General features: G+C 41.5%; 1 protein-coding gene across 4 annotated transcripts in view; it reads left to right on the forward strand.

Annotated features, from left to right (window-relative positions):
* TMEM63A (transmembrane protein 63A) overlaps positions 1–21,462 on the forward strand; it is a 39,992-nt gene that overhangs the window by 6,292 nt on the left and 12,238 nt on the right. For 3 of the 4 annotated variants that reach the window (XM_072647703.1, XM_072647706.1, XM_072647704.1), the window contains 12 exons: positions 661–860; positions 2,960–3,039; positions 6,068–6,131; positions 7,549–7,586; positions 11,915–12,057; positions 12,734–12,785; positions 14,679–14,787; positions 16,694–16,764; positions 18,738–18,818; positions 19,234–19,357; positions 19,557–19,690; positions 21,063–21,200. In XM_072647703.1, coding sequence (XP_072503804.1) covers positions 663–860; positions 2,960–3,039; positions 6,068–6,131; positions 7,549–7,586; positions 11,915–12,057; positions 12,734–12,785; positions 14,679–14,787; positions 16,694–16,764; positions 18,738–18,818; positions 19,234–19,357; positions 19,557–19,690; positions 21,063–21,200 — 1,232 coding nt within the window. In that variant the 5' untranslated portion in view covers positions 661–662. The remainder of the gene's footprint in view (positions 1–660; positions 861–2,959; positions 3,040–6,067; positions 6,132–7,548; positions 7,587–11,914; positions 12,058–12,733; positions 12,786–14,678; positions 14,788–16,693; positions 16,765–18,737; positions 18,819–19,233; positions 19,358–19,556; positions 19,691–21,062; positions 21,201–21,462) is intronic. The other variant, XM_072647705.1, reaches the window with a different exon arrangement.

Genomic DNA, 21,462 nt, shown 5'->3' on the forward strand with positions numbered 1-21,462 from the left:
TACCCCTTGAGGTTAGCAACAACCTTGAGGTTGTTGTAAATATAAAATGAGATAATGTTTGCAAATACTTGGAACGGTGCTTGGCACAAAGTAGGCACTTAATAAATTCTTATTTTCTTTTCTTCCGCTTTGGCACTCTTCTCAGAAAAAATGTTTTTAATGTATAAAATAAATTGCATAGGATTGCAAAGTAAACTAATTATGTTAAAATCGTTACCAAAATATTTTTAGAAACAACTTTATGGGCCCCAGATTCCATGGTCTAGAGTCTTTTAAGACATTAGTAGCTTCTTCTACAGGTTTCCTCTTGGTCTAGATTTACCCATATCAGTTAATTTCCATTTGACAGATTGTGTTCAAGGGGACCTGTTTTATATGGCTGAGACCCAGAGTAAGCCTGGCTGTCCCAACCCCTCTGACAATGTGGAATTGCTTAAAACAATGGAACTATTCTCAAGTGATGCTGCCACTGCCGGACACAGGAATTCTGAATCCCTTTCTCTCCAGCTGACTTCCTGCTTAGCCACCAATCCTTGTCCCCTACAGTAGCATAAGAGATACTGGTACCCGTAGTGTGGTCTCAGGGGAGTGTCCGTGCTCTCATTGACTCTGCTACTTTTTGTTTCCCTCTTTCCTCCTCTTTTCCCATCTGGCCTCCAGGAATGAAGGGAACCACAAGTTTCCCAACCCTGAGCCTGTGGCATTCTGGGGTAATCAGGAGCAGAGACAGGCTAAGTGTTGGTGGCAAGCCCAATGATACGTATTGCTACAGCACTGTCAACAACACCAGCACCGTGCTCCAGGGAGTGACCTTTGGTGGAGTTCCTACTGTCCTGCTCATAGATGTCAGCTGCTTCTTGGTGAGATGCTCCCATTTCTTTTTGGTTTGTGGAGGGAACGCTAGGTGGATCAAACTAAGTAGAGGCCCCTGCCTTTAAGGAGTTTATAGGGGTAGGGAGTGGGAGACTGTTGGGGAAGGGGAGAGTTTATACCTGAGCAGCATGGACTGGAGCCGGGACTTCAAGAAGGCTGGGTTGGGGTTAACAGGATGAGTAGGGTACTAGAAGGAGAGAGAATCAGGTAAGGAGTGGGGCCAGATGGTAGGCAATTTTAAAGACAGTTTATGTGTGTGTGTGTGTGTGTGTGTGTGTGTGTGTGTGTGTGTGTCTCTCTCTCTCTCTGTCTTTGTCTCTCTCTCCCTCTCAGATTATGGGAATATCAGAGTGCCCTGTAAGGTGATGGGCATAGGAAATTCTCAAGCTGTAGCATGTAAGCACTGCAAAAAAGCTGTATGAATATAGCTTCTCATTTGAGTCTTTCCAGGAACATACTGTATTGCTGTATTGCTTATGGTACACTTCAGTCAACAAGCATGTGCCTTTAAGATCAGTCAGTCAATCCACAAGCCCCAAGTTTTAAGCTTCTTCTACGAACCAGGCACTGGGATAAAAAGACAAAAGTGAAAGCATCTCTTCCTTAAGGAATTCACATTCTCAAGGGGGAAACAATATGTACACTTTTAACTATATACAAAATTGATACAGATGTAGCTTGATATGGAGGGCCATATAAGGAAGATATCTGCAAGAAGATGAAAGAGCTTCTCCCAGAGGAAGGGTGAGATAGCAAGAATAAATCAGTTTCTTTTAGAAAAAACCAGGTTGTAGACGTCCAACAATAAGTCATAGAAGAGAATGATGAGCAGATGACCTCATTTGGTCTCTGTACTTCAGAGAAAGGAGGAGGGAGTGTATTCCTGGCAAGGGGAGAGCCCTGTGTAAAAACAAAGAGGTGGGAGATGAAATGTGAGAAACACCAAGGCCAGTTTGGATGGACCATATGGAGGAGGGTAATATATAATTAACTTTTAAGAGTAAGGTGGAGTCAAGGTTGTGATGGACTTTAAATGCCAAATAGAAGAATTTATATTTACTCCTAGAAGTAATAAGGAACTACTGGAGATAATTGATTTGGGGAGTGACATGGTCAAACCTATGCCTAAGATATATCACTTTGGCAGCTGTTTGGAGGATGGATTGGAAATAAAATAAAGTTCATATTTACTTATTTGCAAAAATCTCCAGTGATAGCTCAGACCTAATCAAGCCAGGCACTGTTACTTTCCTCTAAAAAAAACAAAACTTGAGTGATTAAGGAATATTGATCAGGGCTTAGTCATGGGAAAATGAGCAGGCTGTTTGCTGTTAATTCTAATATATATGTTGTTTGGTCATTCTTTGTGACCTCATTTGGGGTTTTCTTGGCAAAGAAACTGAAATGGTTTGCCATTTCCTTCTTCAGCTCTTTTTAGAGATAAGGAAATTGAGGCAAACAGGGTTAAGTGACTTGCCTGGGTCCACCCAGCAAAATGTCTGAGGCTAGATTTGAGCCCAGTGACTCCTGACTTCAGGCCCAGTGTTCTATCCACTGGGCTACCTAGCTGTCATATGTATATGTGTGTGTGTGTGTAAGTCTATGCATACTCACATATATACAATATAGATACATATAAACATATGTATATGTGTATGTGTGTATGAGTGAGAGAACTTGGTCTCCAGGGCTGCTACATAAATGTGATTTTGCTTGCTAGAGTCACTTTTTAATCCTTCTGCTTGGATGTTAGTACAAGCTGGGTAGTGGAAATGTTGCAGTTAGATAGTACCGAGGTCAGGGAAAGCAGCTCCTACTGAAGTCTCCATTGCAAGAGGGTCTGTCTTCCTACAGCTGAGTAGGATATTGAGAAATGACCAACTTTCCGGGCCCATGAAGGGGAATCACCATTACTGGAGGTATCCAGGGTGCTGAGCTTTGTATTAGTAAACTTAGGATGATGTCGTGCTCATCCCCAAGAAATCTCTATTTCTAATTAGAAAAACATCTGTGATGCATCTGTTTGTCTTTCTCTTTCTCCCCGCCCCCCACCTACCCCCGGCCCTTTTCTCTTTCTTGCTCCTAGTTTTTAATAGTTGTGTTTTCCATAATTCGAAGAAGATTTTGGGACTATGGCCGCATCGCACTGGTGTCAGAAACAGACAGGTAAAAATAAGATTCCTTGGTATGAGAGTAGATGAAATCTACTTCGGTGTAATGGGAGCAGAATTGTCACTTGGGTACTAGAAATTGGGACGTTCCCCAGATGCTTTCCTTCTTAGGGGGTAAGGGAGAGGATAGGGTTGGGGTAGAAGAGGGGCTTCTGGGCAGGTGCAAAGGAGAGCATGTTGGTGGAGAAGGAGTTAGCTCTTCCAGCTAGCTTGTCTACCAGACCAGAGATACTCATTCTTTTCTCCCAAAAGGGTTGCAGTGAGGATCGAATGAGATAATTTATGTCAAGAGCTTTGCAAAGCATGAAGCCAATATAAGTGTGAGTTATTATAATGCAAGCAACCCATAAAATGGTCACCAGGGCTAATCCACTCCCCCTTCCTCATTCTGCTTCCAGGCATCCTATTTTTGACTTTTTTTTTTAATGTCTTAGGGACCCTAGATCTTTATTTTAACTTGATTAATGTGATAAACATGTTGAAGGTTGTTCAGAGGTGTGATTGGCTCTTGGCCCAGGAAGTGAGTGTAGGCTTACAATATAATCCCTGCTCAGTCAGTGCATCACCATGTAAATGACCTTTTGTTCTTCCTGTTGGAAACACCCCTCCTCCGCCCTGGCTCTTGCTGCCCATCTCAGAAAAGAGCTATGCCTGGCCTCCCAACCAGAATTCTTGTCATGCAGATCAAAACGTACAAAGGAAGTAAAGTTGCTGTAGCTCCCTGTGTGTTTCAACATTGAAGAAAATGTGGAAAGATGAGGGTTTCTTTACTCAATCTGCTTATTTCAAATGTAGTTCTTTTGGAGTTCATGAACACTGAAAATAGGAGAGACTCCTTAGGGCCAAAAAGTCCATCCATGAATTTCAAGCTATACTACAGTGAAAGCCCAGTGGGCATAACTCAATGCTTGGGCATCCTTTGAGTTTGTTGAAAAACAACATGACTGTAGTGGAACACATAAACTCTTTGTCCCCTTCAATATCATACTGTGGTCTGAAGGCCCATTTTCTATTTTACATCAAAGGGAAAAAGGTGATGGCAAATTACAGATCTAAACAATTAGAACTTCTGGATCTGGCCAGATACTATACCTATATGGGTATTGTATCTGCTGTTTCAGTAGCATGTTAATGGGGAAGACTGGGGAGTAGACCCTGGGTTCCTTTGTCTCTTGCCTGGGGCCCATAGGCAGTTTCAACTGAGAATTCCTCCGTACAATGCCTTGTCTTCCCACCAGCCTAAGCTGGTGCAGAAATGTGGCCTCTGTGGGTGGAGGGACATCTGTGAACTGCCCAGCCCTGGGGAACATGGATTATTTGTCACATCAAAAGCTATCTTTGCCCCGTATTGATTTTTGAAAACTGCTTGTGATAACAAAAACATGATACAATTTGCTTAGGTTTTATTAAAGGAAGTATTAGGCTGTTTGCTTTTTGAGGGTAGGAAGAAAAAATACAAGCCTCAATAAAAGTTTTTGCGAGGTAGTCTTTTGGTGAGGGCACTGAACTTGGAATCAAATGACAAAAAATGGAGAAGGAATCCTGATTCCAACACTCAGTACCCTAAGGAATTTGGACAAGTCACAACTTCTCAGATTATAGTTTCCTTATTGCTGATTTGTTGTTGGGAAAGTGCTTTGTCAACAAGTCCTAGACCCACATTTTAGCGAATGTGGGAACTCTCCCTCCACAGAGACACACCAGACAGCCCAGAATTTATAGTTTTAGAGAATTTCCTTAGGCTCAGAGGATTAAAGGACTTATCTACCCACTTAGTTTCAGAGGCAGACCTTGAACCCCAAACTTCCTGACTCCAGGTCCAGCACTTGTAGCCACTATACCAAGGCTTGTTAACTTTTTGTGTGTGAAGGGCAAAGCCTATGACCCCTTTGGTAAAACTTCTGAGAATGTCTTTAAATGCATAAAATTATATATATATATATATATGTATGTATATATATACATATATATAATGTATATGTATATCTATACATATATGTGTATATATGTACATACATACATATATGTATATATTTATATATATACACACAGACATACATACACATGCATATATATGGTTGCAAAGTAAGTTATATTGATATACAGTTTCAAAATATTAAAAAAAACAAATTTGCGATATAGTTCAGATTTCTCTGAAATCTATAAACTTTTTTTGTGGGGTGTAGGGGGAGTCTATAGATCCCAAGTTAAGAACTCCCACTTTATACCAAACTGTAGTTTAGTGCTTTGTAATCTGTAAAGCAGAGGTGTCATCTTGTGCCTGCAAAACTCCCAGAGTGTAAAGTGTCATTGGGAAATGTCTAGTAAATAATAACACAGAATATAGATAATGCTAATTTGTGGTTTTCTAAATCAATATGCAGCTCCAAGGAACCCTTTGAGTTTGACTTTAGTACCACTACTGTAAAGTACCTATACATAGATGGGAAATGAATTGCCCCAGTCAAATTTTCCACCTAACAGTGATCCTGCAGAAAGTTGAACCTGGGAAATACAGATAGATGACACAAAGGGCCTGCTTATGGTAGACCACATTCTGCTGAGGTTGAGGACATATTCAGGCCACAATTTATGTGTACCTACAATCTGCTAACATCCCAGAACCACATAGGTGTTATTATCAGAGACTATGGATTTTAAAAAATCTTTTGCATTTTGAACCTGTTATGATATCCTCAGGTAAGTATTACATTATTTGCATTGATTTTATTCTGTTAATTAGAAGCCTATAAAAGGTAAATAGAGTAATTTTAGGCAATCTCACAGTAGCTTTTAAATTTCTGTAGCTGGAATTTAGCAACAGGGAAAAGTAGAAAGCTGAGTTTCCTTTCCAGCTGAATCAATAATTCTCCAAGCAAATGTAGTTGATTCTTCTCTAAGGGAATGGGGTAACCTAGGATAGGGAATGGGATTCCAGCCTGGAAAGGTGGGATAATTGTGAGCAGTGTGCCCCAGACATGATTACACAGACTTAAGTATCTTTCTCTCCTTGTGTGTCCCAGGGACTCCAGATACCGGAGGCTGTCTTCCTCTTCCTCAGGGCATCATGATTTTGAATCAGATCTGGTTAGTATTTTAAAGGACAGAGCAGCGTGGGCAGTGGGTTCCAAGAGTTCACAATAGAAATTTGGGAGTAGGACTACTTCCAGTATTTATAGCTCAGTCCTTAACTATACCACAAGGGGGCAGACAGGTTTAGGGGAAAGATGCCTGGATCCAGAGAACTGGATTGAGTCTCTGACTCTGGTACTCAGGAGTGTGTGGTCCTGTGCAAATTGTTTAACCTCTCTGAGAACTGACCTCCTTAACTGTAAAAGAATGATAATATTTCTACCATCTACCTTCCAGGGTTATTGCGAAGAAAGAGCTTTGTAAATGTAAAAATGCTATCTAAATGAGAGTTGTTTTGTTGATATTAATTATGTATAACAATATATTATAATAATAATATTAAGACATCATAGATTTAAAGATGGAAGAGATTTCAGAAGCCATTTAGTCCAACTCTCTCAATTTACAGAAGAGGTTCAGAGAGGTTGTGGCTTTCCCCAAGATCACGTAGGTTTTGCCCATGCTCATCAAAAGAACTGGGAGAATGCAGTGGATATTATTTGGAAAGGTGCGTCATGGGTTAGAATAGAATTGGGATACTTAAAGAATTCATGTGAACGAGATCGAGATAATAGGTAAGACAGAAGTCAGTAATCCTTTAACCCTCATGTTAGCCAGTAGGCTCAAGCAGGCCACTTGGTAGGCTGAAGCTGTAGTGTAGAAGGAAAAGGAAATGAGAGGGAGAAGAGCCAGAGAATGGGACAGAAGGAAAAAAAAAAAGGAAAGGGCGGGGAGGGGAAATAAGAGAAGAGGTAAGAAAGAAAAGAGTTCCCCATAGATGATCAGCAGTTGGATTACTGACCTACTTCTCTGCTAAGGGAGTATTAAACTCTAGGGAGTTTTAAGTTTAAAAATAATTGTGATTGTTTCTAATGTCTACAAACAAGTGAAAACTTCCTCCCCTTAGATTTCACTCTAAAAGTTTGCCCCAGAATTGCTATTTTCTACCTCCTATGCTTCTGGCCCAGGCACCATCAATTATTTTCCAAATGTTCTACTGACAGTCTCTGCATTGATGTCTCCAAATCAGCCCTGAGATGTCATCATCTCTTGATTTAAGTGTTTGGGCTGTGTCCTCTTGAGCTTTAAAAATATTTTTTTTCCAAAATTATTGAGACTTGAAAGAAATATTTTCTCCAGTGTTCCACACACATGGTACACGGCTGTGGTAGTTTTTTTTTTTTTTTAACAAGGAGCATATGGAGACTGTCTTAAGGGGGACAAAGGGACAGGCTGCAAAACTGAGGACAAATAAACTGCTTTCAGCATAATAGGAGATTAAATTGTTGTCTGGTTTCAAAGCTTATGAAAACAGCTGTCTTCTCAAAGCAACAGATGTTTAGAAGCTAATCAAATTGTTCTTTATTTCCAGGGGTGTTGTTCATGGCTAACTGCTGTTTTCCGAATGCAGTAAGTATGTGGTGGAGAGAGCAGTCACTTGGAGCCTTTGTTATAGCTCATTTATCTGGGTGGTAGGAACATTAGGGAAGAAAGAGCTGAACTGCATTGGGGTATAGAATGATCGTGTTTTTATAGGGTGTGGTGTGCTTTTTTATTGCCTCATAAACATTGTCTCAGGATTGAAACGTAGGTTTCATCCCAGGAGCCCTTCTGGTTTGGAAATGAAAGTACCCAAAAGGAAGGGAACCCCAAAAACAGAGCATAAATTGCCGAACATAGAGGGACCTCATGCTTTGCAGTAGACCATCTTGGGAGTGTGAGGTGGTCAAAAAGAGAGGGCAACAGTGGGTGGGCCCTACCTTCTTTTTCCTCAGTTACTTAAAATGTAAATTCTGCCACTGGTTGGATTCATACCTATATATATTGTTTTCTTTCTAGACAGGACTGGGCTTGTCATTGGCCTTTTCTATTTGGGCCAGGTCACTCTGTGAAAATGGGGGAATAGAAATCTGTTTTTCCCTTCTTTTTCTAAGCTAGCTCCATGAAAAACTAACCGTTGATAAAAAACTGCAATGAAGAGTTCTTTATTAGTTGTAAATCTCTAACATTAAGTCTAGTTATTGCTACAAGGGGTTTGGAATTTTTCTCTTTCCCTCCTTCTACTCCTAGCAAAAGGTAATGGGAGCTGTGGGGCAGGAAGAATGTTTCTATTAAAACTGAGGAAAGAAATAGCGGATTTTTTCATTATTCATTCCTTCATTCAACGATGAATGTCACCCCTTACTGTGTGCAAGGCATAATAGTAAGAACTCTGGTTTAGAAGTAAAAACCATGCAGCTGGATGGGGAGAGCCTTGTTTGAGGCCTGGCGCATAATACTGCTGATTCAAGTCTTTAGGACCGTGGCATTCGCTCCCATTCACCTTTGTGGTATGGTAGCTTTGTAGCTTTGTTGTTGAGTCGTTTTTCAGTCACGCTCAATTCTTCATGACCCCATTTGGAGTTTTCTTGGCACAGATACTGGAGTGGTTTGTCATTTCTTTATCCGGCTCATTTTACAGATGAGGAAACTGAGGCAAACAAAGTAAAGTGACTTGCTCAGGGTCACACAGCTAGTAAATAAATGCCCGAGGCCAGATTTGAGCTCAGGAAAGTGAATCTTCCTGACCCTAGGCCCTGTTCTGTATCCACTGTATCACCTAGCTGCCCTTAATTCTTAACAATTAGAGTTATACAAAATTGAAATTGGGCTTCCTTGGGAGATAGTACGTTTCCCTACTCATCAGTGGTCTTCAAACAGAAACTGGATGACCACTTGGGTATGTTATTATATAATGAGGATTGGGGAGGGGTGGTAAACCAGATGGCTACTGAGGACCTTTCCAATTTTTTGATTCTGCAGGAAGAAAATGGAGATGGAAATACCAATTAGAGATTATTGGTGGATGTGATTAGGTCCTTAATGACAGTGGGTTAGAGGTGGGGGTTAGGGGAAAGGAACACAGGAATGAAAAATATTGAATAGCTAAAGTCAACAGCATTTGATTATTGATTAGACATGAGAGATGAAGGAGAGAGAAGATTCAAAGATAACCCCAGAATTTTGAATCTTTTTAGACTAGATGAATAGTGGCACCTCTGACAGAAATAACAAAGTCAGAAGAAGTAGATTTAGGGAAAAAGAGAATAAGCTTAGTTTGTGAGACATGTTGCATGTGAGGTGTTTGTGGGGTGTCCAGATGGAGATATCCTATACTCTGTTGGAGATAGAGTCTCAAGCTCGGAGGAGAGATCAGGGTTGAAGACAGAGTTTTGGGAGTCATCTGTATGGAGGTGGGAGTTAAAGATATGGAATTGAATGAGATTACCATTGAACAAATAAATGAAAAAACATTTATTAAGTGCTTACTACATGCAAAGCACTGCACTAGCCCCAGGAGATATAAATAGAAAGGAAAGAAGGTCTCTGCTCTTACTAGCTCACATTCTTATGGGGGAGACAATCCATATAGAAAGTTTCAGTCTCAAGTCAGATGGAAAGGTCCCGTGGTCCTTAGGATGCAGTAGCAAAGCAGATAGTGATGCATCCATGCCATTTCCACTGATAAAATCGTACCAGTTTCTGATGTTGGAACATTTGACAGTGCCAAGAACTTTCTAGTCTGTAGTAGCTGTACCCAGCAGAAGAAGTTGCTAGGCTATATCTCTCTGAGAGTTGCTTCCCAGGATGGTGACTAAGATCCAAGCAGGAAGCAAGGTCAGTGATCTGGGGGAGAATTAGTGAGGGAGTAAAGTAGGATTTTTGACCTTCAGTGAGAGCCCAGCCAAAACGTATGGATCATCCATTTGGAATAAAATCAGCTCTGTTGTGTGACCTTCTCAGCCTGAGAAGCAAAAATAGAGAAAAAAGATGTTGGGGATGGTGCTCACGATGAAATTAGCCAAACAAGAATGACAAAAGGTCAGGAGCAAGGCATTCTGGGACCCTGGCTGGTAAAACATGAAAGTGGAAGGTCATCAAGCTGGGTGCGGAAACAGATAAAGCCAGAGTGAGAGAATGTGTTGGGAGAACAGAGCTGGCTTTGTGGTAGTCATGATAAGGACAAAAAATATGTTTTAGTGTGAGAAAACGAGAGAGGCAGGAGAGCTGGAGTCTGTGGTTAGAGAATAGAATTTTGGAAGTTGGGGAACTTGAAGGAGGCATGGTTCTGAGGAATGGTAAAGCCTAAGCCTTGCTGGGGTGGGAAACCTGCGGCCTCAAGATCATATGTGGCCTTCTAGGTCCTTGGATATGAGCTTTTAACTGAGTCCCAAGTTTTACAGAACAAGTCCTTGTGTTAAGGAGATTTGTTCTGTAAAGTTTGGATTTAGTCAAAGGGCCACACTTGAGGACCTAGAGGGCTACATGTGGCTTCCAGGGCACAGATTCCCCATCCCTGGAAGGTATAGTCATGCCCATATGCAGCTGAAGAGGGGTAGAGAAGATTCTGAGGTTGAAGGATTGTGTGATCCAGCTCTTAGAGGGGTCCTTCAGGATGATGTCAGGAGATGGGGAAGAGAGGGAAACCAGGAGCAAGATGGTAAAATAATTGGGGAAGTCAGGAGAGGGACCCAGAGGGCAACGTATATTGCCTGGCCTTCAGGAAACAGAGACAAGCTTTTAGGGAAACCACAGGAGGGAATCACAGAGCCCATCCATCCCTCTTCTGGTCTGTGAGGCTAAGCCAAAGAAGTGACCTCCTCATATCTCAATACTATCTCCATTGTGGTTGTCAGAAGAGAGCTGGGTTTGACTTAAAACCAAAAGGTGGGCTGTGTTTAAAAAGTCTGAAGGTGGGATAGGGCTGTCATTCCTCTGCCGGACACATTGATTTCTGACTTCCTGAGAAGTGGTGGGTCTCTACGGGCCTCATTGTTAGGGTAGCATTGAGCTAAGGGTGGCACCCCTTCTCCCTCTAGAGCACAAAAAGTAATCATCATGATATCATCAGTTTATAACTAGAAGGACCCCAGAGGCCATCTAATCCAATCCTTCATTTTAGAAATGAGAAAACAAGCCCAGAGAGGTTGTGAATTGCCCAAGGTCACACAGTCAATAGGTATGAGGCAAGATTCAAACCCAGGTCTTCCGACTTTGTTTAATCCTTTCCCTCCCATGGCACAGCTCTTGTATCTTTAATCTCAAGACTCTTCCTATCCATAGACCTCCCTAATGCAGCATCATAAAGGACAAAAAGCCATTGCTTTGTTCTTCTGGTCTTCAGGACCTAGCAGGGAGATGCCAGGGCAGAGGGAACAGCCTTTAGGATTAGAGCGGGGCTTCCCTGGCACTTCTTTCCTATCAATGATTTCCATTGTGATGAACAGAGATGGAGAGAGGGGGAACGCAGTAAGGGATGCCTCCCGCCATCCAGAAGCCTTCTCCCTGGTCATCAGGCTGTCTTCCTGTGTAGTTGCCCAGCATAATGCTGGTTGAATTTTTAGAACCTACATTGTCAGCATCTTTGCTTGTCCAATAAAACATAAGCCCCTTGAGGGCAGGGATTGGTACATTTTTGTCTTTGTGTCACTAGCTCTTGGAGATAAGTGCTTTGTGGTACTTAGCTCAATGCCTGGCACAGAGCAGAGGTTTAATAAATCTTTGTTGATTGATTCAGACTGACAGAAAGATCTTTGGGATGTAAACACACACACATGCATGCACACACTTTTACATACTTAGGTGGTTGCATGAAATGCAATCAACACAAATCAGGGCAGCCGTAAGATTCTGAAGGAATTTCTGGCCCAAGCTACTCAATTGAAACTGCATGTTTGTGTGTGTCTGTGTCTGCCCAGAGATGAACATATCCAGGAATGGTGTGGAGATGACGCCATACACTACCTGTCCTTCCAACGCCATATCATCTTCCTGCTGGTGGTGATCAGCTTCCTGTCTCTGTGTGTCATCCTGCCTGTCAATCTCTCAGGTGATTTACTGGGTAAGAACTTTTCCTACCCACTTTTCTGATTGGAGAAGGGAGAGGCCAGAGCAGGGACCCTGCTTTGGAGCTCATTGACAAAGATCCAGAATGGATCTCCAGGGATTCAGGGCTGAATCAGATTTGAGAACATCTAAGTGCCAGAGACCTAGCCAATGTCATACAGATGTGTTACATAACAAATCTGAAATTTGAACATAGGTCCTTCATTTCTAAATTCAGTACTTTTGTCACAGTACAACTCTCTTCAGTCAAGTTCCACATTCTGTGACATTTTTTCCCCCTCAAGTATTCTGCAAAGGTTCTCATTTTCAAATGCTAAAATTAATCTTTATCCATGGTAGAGATTCCCAAGTCTAGTTTTGTGATGCCCTAAGATGTTTCTCATTATCCTAAGGGTTGTAATAAAGTTATCTAGAACTAAATTTTAATTTATTTTGACTTATAAAAATGCATGCATACTAGATATTAAAAGGAAAAAAATTCAGGATGGTGGCCAAAGTGAACTCTGGATAAAGTATATTCTAATTTCCTGAGAAATGAGAATCACTGGTTTCTAGACTAGACCACATTTTATTTCAACTGTTTACACAGAGTTCTATAAACACCAGCTGATTTTCCCTATCAGTCTTCTTCAAGACTATCTCAGGACACTGTGTCTATGTTTTATCTATAGATAAAGATCCTTACAGTTTTGGGAGGACGACGATAGCAAATCTGCAGACTGGGTGAGTGTCAGAGCTGGGGATCCCAGCAGACACTGGGCTATCAATTCTTGCTCTGATGTGTGTTTCTTCTCAGGGAGGAATTTAATGGGAAACCAGACTGGGGAGGCCAGGATAGGCCACAACACATTCAGAAGCCAAGAGGAGTGGGTTTAGGGTGGAAGATAAAGGTCAGTTTTGGACAAGCTGACTTTGAAATTTTTGTTGGAGATACAGTTGGAGATAACATATAGCCAGTGGGAGATACAAGGTGCCAGCTCAGTGCAAGGTTGAAGATACATCTTTGAGAGTCAGAGATGGAGTTGAAAATATGAAATTTGGTGATGGGATAAAGGGAACAAGCGTAGAGAGTGAGGTGTCTCTGAGTCCCTCCTTTCCTTTAAGATCCAACTCAAGCATCATTTTCTGTATGAAGACTTTTCTATTCCCTGCCCCGAGCATCCTCCCTTCCAAACTGTCTTGTATTTAGTGAATTTGTACTGATTTGTATTTATTCACTTTAAACTTATGCTGTAGATACATATAAATGTGCTTATCCCCCTCCATTGGAATGTGAATTCTTTGAAGGCAACAACTGTTTAATTTTTGTTTTGTATCTTCATCACTTGGTACAGTACCTGATACTTATTAGATTTTTAATAAATATTTGTTGATTTATTGATAGAGATGAGAAGAGGGTCAAGATTTATGAACTCTTCCTGGCTATGAATGTGCAACCATGAACGTCATAAGAAAAACCCATGTTTTGTAGGGGATGCTCACAAAAGGAAGAGTCCCTCATGCCCCAGAGATACAGATACATTACAGTTAACAAGGCATAAGGGCAGGGAGGGAGCTTTCTGACATCTTTACTTCAGGACCCAGAGTGTAAATTGTTGGCCTTGTTCTGTACACTTTTCTTTATCCCTCACATTTGAATCTCTACTCTGCCTTTCTCTTACTCCTCTTTCCATAGAACAAGAGCTTTTCTAACCCCTGCCCAAGGATGGCAGCAGTGGGCTCAGGGCCAGAAGCTGCTGCAAAGCTGAGGAGTCAGTCAAATCAATTAATAGGCATTTAACTAAAGGCTAGTATTGCAGGGCTCTGTGCTGAGTATTGGGAGTACAAAGAAAGGCAAAAACACTGTCCCTGCCTTGAAGGAGCTCACCTTCTAATGGGGGAAGACACCTGCAAACAACTATGTATGTCCAAGATACAGAGTAGAGGAAAGGTAGTCTGAGAGGGGAAGTGGGAACAGCTGAAGGGACTAGGAAAGGTGTCTTGTGGGAGGTGAGATTTGAGCTGAGGCTTGAAGGAAACCAGGAGCTGGAGGTACGAAGGAAAAAAATTCCAGGCATGGGGCATAGGCAGTAAAAACACCCAGTGGAGAAAGTGGGTGGGGATGACAAATATTGTCAGATCATAAAATAGTCCAATGTAATGACTGGAAAGGTAGATGGGGGCTGAGTGATGAAGGGCTTTGAAAGCCAAACAGCATTTTATAGTTGATCTTGAAGGTAACGGGGAGCCACTGGAGTAATGGAGAGAGGGGTGAAGGTGGCATAGTTAGACCTACATTTTGAAAGGTAGATCACTATGAAGGTCACGTGAAGTGAGTGAGAATTGGGAATGTCACGGCCAATCAAAACCAGTCCTACTATGTGACTGCACTGAGGGGGTCAAATGTCTTCTTTTGTATCCATTTCTTGTCTCTTTCAAAAAAAAAAAAAGATGTATTTTGAATACACCAAATATTCTGAAATACCAGATAGAGAAGGAGAAAAAAAGAGGGAGGGAGAAATGAACGTTTTCATACACAAAGTAGAATCAAAAAAAGAGAATTGTACATGAAATTCCTAGGTGCTCCCCTCGGTGGCCCCCAACCCCAACTCTGAACCTGTTTTTCTCCCTTCTCAGAAATGACTTGCTCTGGCTGCACACCATCTTTGCTGTCATCTATCTCCTGCTCACCGTTGGCTTCATGAGGCATCACACCCAGTCCATCAAGTACAAAGATGAAAACCTGGTCAGTGAACATAACCAGAGCCTCTGCCCGGAAGTGGGAAGGGTGCAAAGAGGGAAGGCTCAGTGGGGACTCCCCCAATCCATCCTGATTCCTGCTTGAGGTCAGAGAGGGCCTTGGTGGAGCCCAACATATGCAGATTTGCTCCTGAACTTGTCCTGGGCTTTTCAAGTGTTTCTTCCAAGGTCTAAAGGACAAGACCATCAACAGAAGAGTTTTATTTTTCATTTAGCTGACTGATTCTTTTCTGTTAAGGTTTCTGATATTTTATCCCCAATTCTGAAGTCATATCTTAAAACATTTTGCTGATGCCTTTTTTCTTTATGTGACATTTATTTCTGGAAAAGGAAAAAAAAACCCAACAATCCTCTCTCCATTCCAGATTGAACACCTCTGTGTAACAGTTAAACAAAAACTCTTGATACAGCAACCTTGTCTTACAGTATATACTACATTCTGTCCTTGTGTTTCTTCACCCCTCTGCCATGAGGAGAGAGGTCTGTTTCATTATCTGTTCTCCGATCATCATGGGTCTTTTCATTTACTCATACATTCCCTTCCTTTTTGGTGATTTTTTAAAATTTGTATCATTGTAGCCACCGGGTATTGAGTCTTCTTACTTCCTGACTCAAATCTTTACTTTTATTTTTTAATTTTAAATAATATTTTATTTTTCCCAATTACATATAAAGACAATTTTTAGCATTCATTTTTTTTTTTTTTACAATTTTGAGTTCCAAATTTACGCCCTCCTGTCACCTTCCCCCTCCCTGAGACAGTAAGCAGCTTGAATAGGTTATATATGCGCAATCATGCAAAACATTTCCGTATCCCTTGTTGTGAAAGAAAACACAGACCCAAAGGAACACACACACACACACACACACACACACACACACACACACACACACACACACACACACACACAAATAATGTGTTTCAGCCTACATTCAGATGAGTCATATCTTAAAAAAGAATCTTTTAATCACTTTTCCAAGTAGAAACCAAGTAAGAAATGTTATGTCCCAAGATGAGCAGCATCTGTCTTCTTGATGGTCCTTATACTTGATACCCCATCTCTCCACTTTCTTCTTACAATGGTTAGGCACATTCCATGTGGTAAAGAGCAGTTCTGGTTCCCCTGGGTTAATTGTTCTGTGGGTAGCTGGGCCCCAGATTTACTGTGTGGTCTTGAGCTGGCCAGTTCTCTTTTCTGAGTTCTTGTTTCTCCATCTTCCCACCTTGCACATAAAGCCACCATTGTGGTTTCCAGTGCTTTGTAAGCCTCTGAAGAAGGTGCTGTATAAATGAACTCCTTCTGTTCAAGGCAGCAGAAAGGCCCAAAGCAAAAGCCAATAAATCGTCTACTGGCTTCCCAGATGTTTTCTTTCTGGGACTTTGGAAAGAACAAAAAAAAACTGTGCTGTTTTCTTTGAGTTTTTCAAAGCCCTTCAGGAGTAGCTGTCAGGGGATCTAGATCCTTGTTTCCCTTCTGCCACTTACTGAGTGAGCACCATTGGGCAAGTCCATGAGCCTCTTCTGACCTTAGTTTCCTCCTCTGTAAAATGGGAAGAATGACACCTTTCTGATCTGTCTATTTCCTAGGGTTGCTGTGAGGTTGGAATGAAATTATTTAAAGATTATTCTGTTTAAACTATTAATATATTGTGTTAATATATTAAAAAATTTAAAATTACTTAAAGTATTAAGAATACACTAAATCGAAGAATGCTTTATAGGGGAAAAAACTCCTGAGATACATTAATTATTTATAATATTATTATTATTAAGGTTTGCAAAGGGCTTTTTAATACAAGACTCATTTGGGCACTACAGCACCCCTGAAGGACACACCCTAGAGGTATTATTTGTAAAAGTAAAGCACTTTTGTTATTTTTTTCTCCTATAGGTGAGGCGCACTCTGTTTATTACAGGACTCCCCAAAAACACCAGGAAAGAGATGCTAGAAAGCCACTTCAGGTAAGGCGGGCAATGGTGGAGCTTCCTATGGGCCAAGCCCCCAGCAGGGATGAAAACACTCTTATTAGGTCAACGTTGGAAATATCCCAGAGCCACACATAAATCAGGCCTGCGAAAGCCTCCTCCCGGAGAATATTCAGTCATGGGACCATTCTAGTTCTTTAGTAACTAATCCCCTTGGATGGGGGAAGGTGGGAGTGATAACAAGAAAAACCTATTTATACTGTAGCACTTCATTAATTCAAACTATCTTCTTTGAGACCTTGGAGCAGGGCTGGGTCAAAATGTATCTTTGCCTGTCTATTAAGAAAAGAAGCAGCATAGCATTGTGGTTAGAGTGCTGGGCTTATGAGTCAGGAAGACCTGAGTTCAAGCTCAGCCTTTGAGGAAGGGGAGGGAACAAGTATTTATCAAGTGCCTACTATGTGCCAGGTACTCTACTGAGTGCTTTAAAAATATTATGTCATTTGATCCTCACAACCACCATGGAAGGTAGGTGGTGCTATCATTATCCCCATTTTACTGATGAGGAAACTGAGGTAGTCAGAGGTTAAGTGATTTGCCTAAGGTCACACAGCTAGAAAGTACCTAAGACTAGATTTGAAACTCAAGCCTTCTTGACTTCAGGCCCAGCACTCTACCACATAGTTATGCCCCATGTAGCCTCAGGTGACTTGCCAAAGACAACATAAGTTGTAAGAATAGGAATATCATACCTGAAAAAGAGAAGCTTAGATTTGTATTTTTGTATTGAGCTAGGAAATTTTCTTTAATAATTGTGTGTGAATAATTGCTGTTAAATACCTTTCTTGAACAAAGTCATAAATTTATTTTGTGGGTTTTGGCTTCATCAACACCTACATGCCAAAAGATCTAAAGAATACTGATCCCCAACAGATTTTGGGGTATAAGCAGGCTAGATAAGATTCTCCAAGGGAACAAGGGCATGTCCCTCAAAATCTGTTCTCCTAGAAATTTTGCTAACATGCTCAGAAAACAAAAATTTGAAGAGTGGCTGGACTAGAATGAATGAAAGGAAAAGAATTTATCAGTCATTCAGTCAATTAACATTTACATCTCTTATAAGCCAAGCATTGTTTTAAGTGCTGAGAGCAGTGAAAGGCTTCCTTGAGGAGCTCACAATCTAATTGCAGAGACCACATTCAAATAACTAAGTACAAACAAGCTATATGTTATACAGGATAAATAGAAAATAATTAACAAAGGAAAGACACTAAAATTAAGAGGAATTGGGAAAGGCTTACTGTAGGAGGTGGGATTTTAGTTGGGACTTCAAGAAAGTCAGGGCAGATAGGAGGCAAAGATGAGGAGGGAGGATATTCCAGGAATAGGAGACAACCGAGGAAAGTGCCCAAAGATGGAGTGTCTTGTTCTAGGAACCCCAAGGAGGACATTGTCTGTGAATCACAGAGCATGTTAAGGGGAGGGATTAGGTAGGAGGGCAGTGATGGTGTAGGGCACTAAGGTGCAAAAATACTGGGAAGACACGGTCCAGGTTCTGAATGGAGGATTTTATATTTGAACCTGGAAGTGATAGGGAGCCACTGGAGTTTATCAACTGGGGGGGTGATACGATCAAATCTGTGCTTAGGAAAGATGACTTTGCTAGCTGAATTGAGGATGGGCTGGAGCAGAGAGAGACTTGTGGCAGCAAGACCAACCAAGAACCACCAACAAAACTTTTTTTAAAATGCATAGAAGTATACAATATTACAAAGTAAACCAATTATATCGAAATATAGTTATCCAAATATTTTTTTAAAAAGTTCATGGATCCCAGGTTAAGAATCCCTTCCTAGACTTTTAGGAGTTCTCCATAAAAACAACCCATAAGAAGGTCATTTTGCCCATTGGTTATCATTTTAAATGAATACTGATATTCTCTGAGTGGAGTTTGCTCTTTTCCATAATGTGTCCTCTGTGTCCTTTTTCCTTCTTTTTCCGTGCTGCAGAGATGCCTATCCCACCTGTACTGTAGTAGAAGTCCAACTGTGCTATGACGTCGCCAAGCTAATTTATCTGTGTAATGAAAGGTAAGTTAGGGGAATGTGCATAATGTCAAGGGGCCCTGTGAGAGTGGGGGAGAGGGAACCTTATGCATTATGCAAGACTGTCAGATTCTAGTCCTGTCTTCCTTGGTGATCCATGTCTCCTCATCTATAAAGTAAGTGAGACCTATGCTTGAATAATAAAACCATTTTAATTTTACAAAAAATTTTGTCAGTAGACTAAGTTTCTTGAGGGAAGGGATTATTTTATTTTTGTCTGTCTCCTCCCCTAGCACAGTGACTTGTACATAGCTGGCACTTAACAAATGTTTGAATTTAATTGAAATTTTGTTCCAGTGGCCACAAGGAGCACATTCATTCACTCATCATTGTCTGACCACATCTTGGGAAACATTGTCTGTGTTTTTTGTTTCTCTTGATTTTTCCTCTCCATTTGCAGGAAAAAAGCTGAGAAAAGCCTGAACTATTATACCAACTTGCAGACAAAGACTGGAGAGCGCACATTCATCAACCCCAAGCCCTGTGGCCAGTTCTGTTTCTGTGAAATCCAGGGGTGTGAGAAGGTGAGGACCTTGACCCTTTAGTTCAGCAGTACTGTTCCATAAGTTGCTGGGAGCTACTTCCTCTTTATCTCAGTCAGTTTACATGTGTTAAGTTCCTACAGGACAGGTACTGTGAAGGTCCAATGGTTTTCTGGGTCTGGGTGGTGTCCCATCTCTCCCTACCGCGTTGCTGTGAATCAAGTTGGTGTTTTCCTGGCAGGAAGATGCCATCATCTACTATACCCGGATGAAAGACAAGCTGCTTCAAAAATTATCTCAAGAGGAATGCACGGTTCAGGATCACCCCTTGGGGATGGCCTTTGTCACCTTCCAGGAGCACTCCATGGCTACCTTGTGAGTGGATACAGCTTGAAGAATGGGCTTCAGACCCTGTTTTCCCAAAAGCTCTGTTTCCCCTCTCTCTTCATCTTGCGTTCATTTCCTACTTACTCAGGACCTTCATGGGCTAACTTTTAGATACCAAGAAGATGCTGTTAACTCACCATGACTAGGACATATGGCTTTCTTTTTTTCTGCCATAGAAGTGCGGGACTACAGTGAACCATCCTCCCTTTCTCAGCTACTCTCCTTTTTGACCCATGGTATACATTTGTAAGATGTCTGACAGGTTAAGGGTATAGTCATTTATGACCACAGAACAGAGAGTGCTACCTGGTTCGTTCACCCCCTGGCCTTGTTTTCATCAGTACTAGGATTTAACTAATAGAGCTGACAAACTTTGGTGTCACCTTAGAGCACTGGCCTTGATTCTCTTCCTCTTGTCATGGTACCTTGCTCATAAGCAATCTAGGAGAACTATTAAAGGTCCAAAGATGACAAGAAGCACATGTAGCCACAGGGAGAATCCTTTAAGAAGACAGTCACCACACCCTTTGCCACTGCTGGGCCTGAAGGATTTTATGTGCCTCTCAGGAACAGTGACTAGCTTCTGTTAGTATTACTGCAGTATTAATGTGGTAGGTGGTCTAACCTTCATTTCCAGAAATAAAACTGTCTGTTTTATCAGCTTAGAAGCCAAGATAGAAATATGGAAGGCTTGAGGGGAACCAAGACAAAAGTAAATGTCATTTCTCAACTTAACTAAACAGAAGCCATTTTCTAAGTTGGAGTTACTCATGTCAGTAGCGGGGCAATGCAGGGCACCTCTCTCTTTGCCTCTCTATACTTGGGAGCAGCCTGATGCCAAGGAAAATGTAGCCATCTGAAATGTTTCCCCCCCTCTTCTGTACTCAGACCCTGAAGGCCAACTAGCTCCCCCTTCCACCCAATGTCTCTGATATATCTTGGACCTTGAGAGAGCCTCTCTTTCAGTATTCCCCCTGGATAAGTATCATGCCATTCACTTGGGGGCTTCAGAGCCACAGGAATAACAGGAGAAGTCAAGGATGAGCCTGAGATAGAAAAGTACGTGTGATTGGAAGGAGGAATATTCTGAGGAAGTTTATTTGTGGGGACAGAGAAGAGACAGAGGGGAACTTGAAGATATAGCAATGGGAAGGACCATTGACCTACAAGACGGGAGTAAGCTCCATGATCTTGGACAGGAGAGACTTCAGGGATAGGAATGTCTCAGAAGAAGGCACAGGTGGTCATCTCACTCTTCAGGCATTTTTGGAATGTCTTCCAGTGAAGCCCAGTCTTTGCTGTGGTAGGAATGAGCCCCTTCTGCATGCTGGGTGTGTTCCAATGTCTTTTGTCTCGGCAGTATCCTCAAGGATTTCAATGCTTGCAAGTGTCAGGGCTGCAGATGTAAAAATGAGCCCCAGCCCTCATCCTACAGCAAAGAACTCTGCACCTCCAGCTGGACTGTCTCCTTTGCCTCCCATCCAGAGAACATTTGTTGGTGAGCTTCTTGCCCTGACTTCAAGGGGACTGGATTTGGGGAGGAGTATTGGTGGAAAGGATTTGTGTTTATTACAATGATCTTTGCATCTGTTGTTCATAACTGTATCTGGCATAAATCACTGGGGACCATAGGATATGATCTTTCCACCCTAACATACTGATATAATAATAGTAATAACTCACATTTATATGGACCTTTAACGTTTGCAAAGGCCTTTATATCCATTATCTCATTATCACAATAAACTTGTGATGTAGAT

This window comes from Notamacropus eugenii, chromosome 2, assembly GCF_028372415.1.
Source record: "Notamacropus eugenii isolate mMacEug1 chromosome 2, mMacEug1.pri_v2, whole genome shotgun sequence".
Taxonomy (NCBI): domain Eukaryota; kingdom Metazoa; phylum Chordata; class Mammalia; order Diprotodontia; family Macropodidae; genus Notamacropus; species Notamacropus eugenii.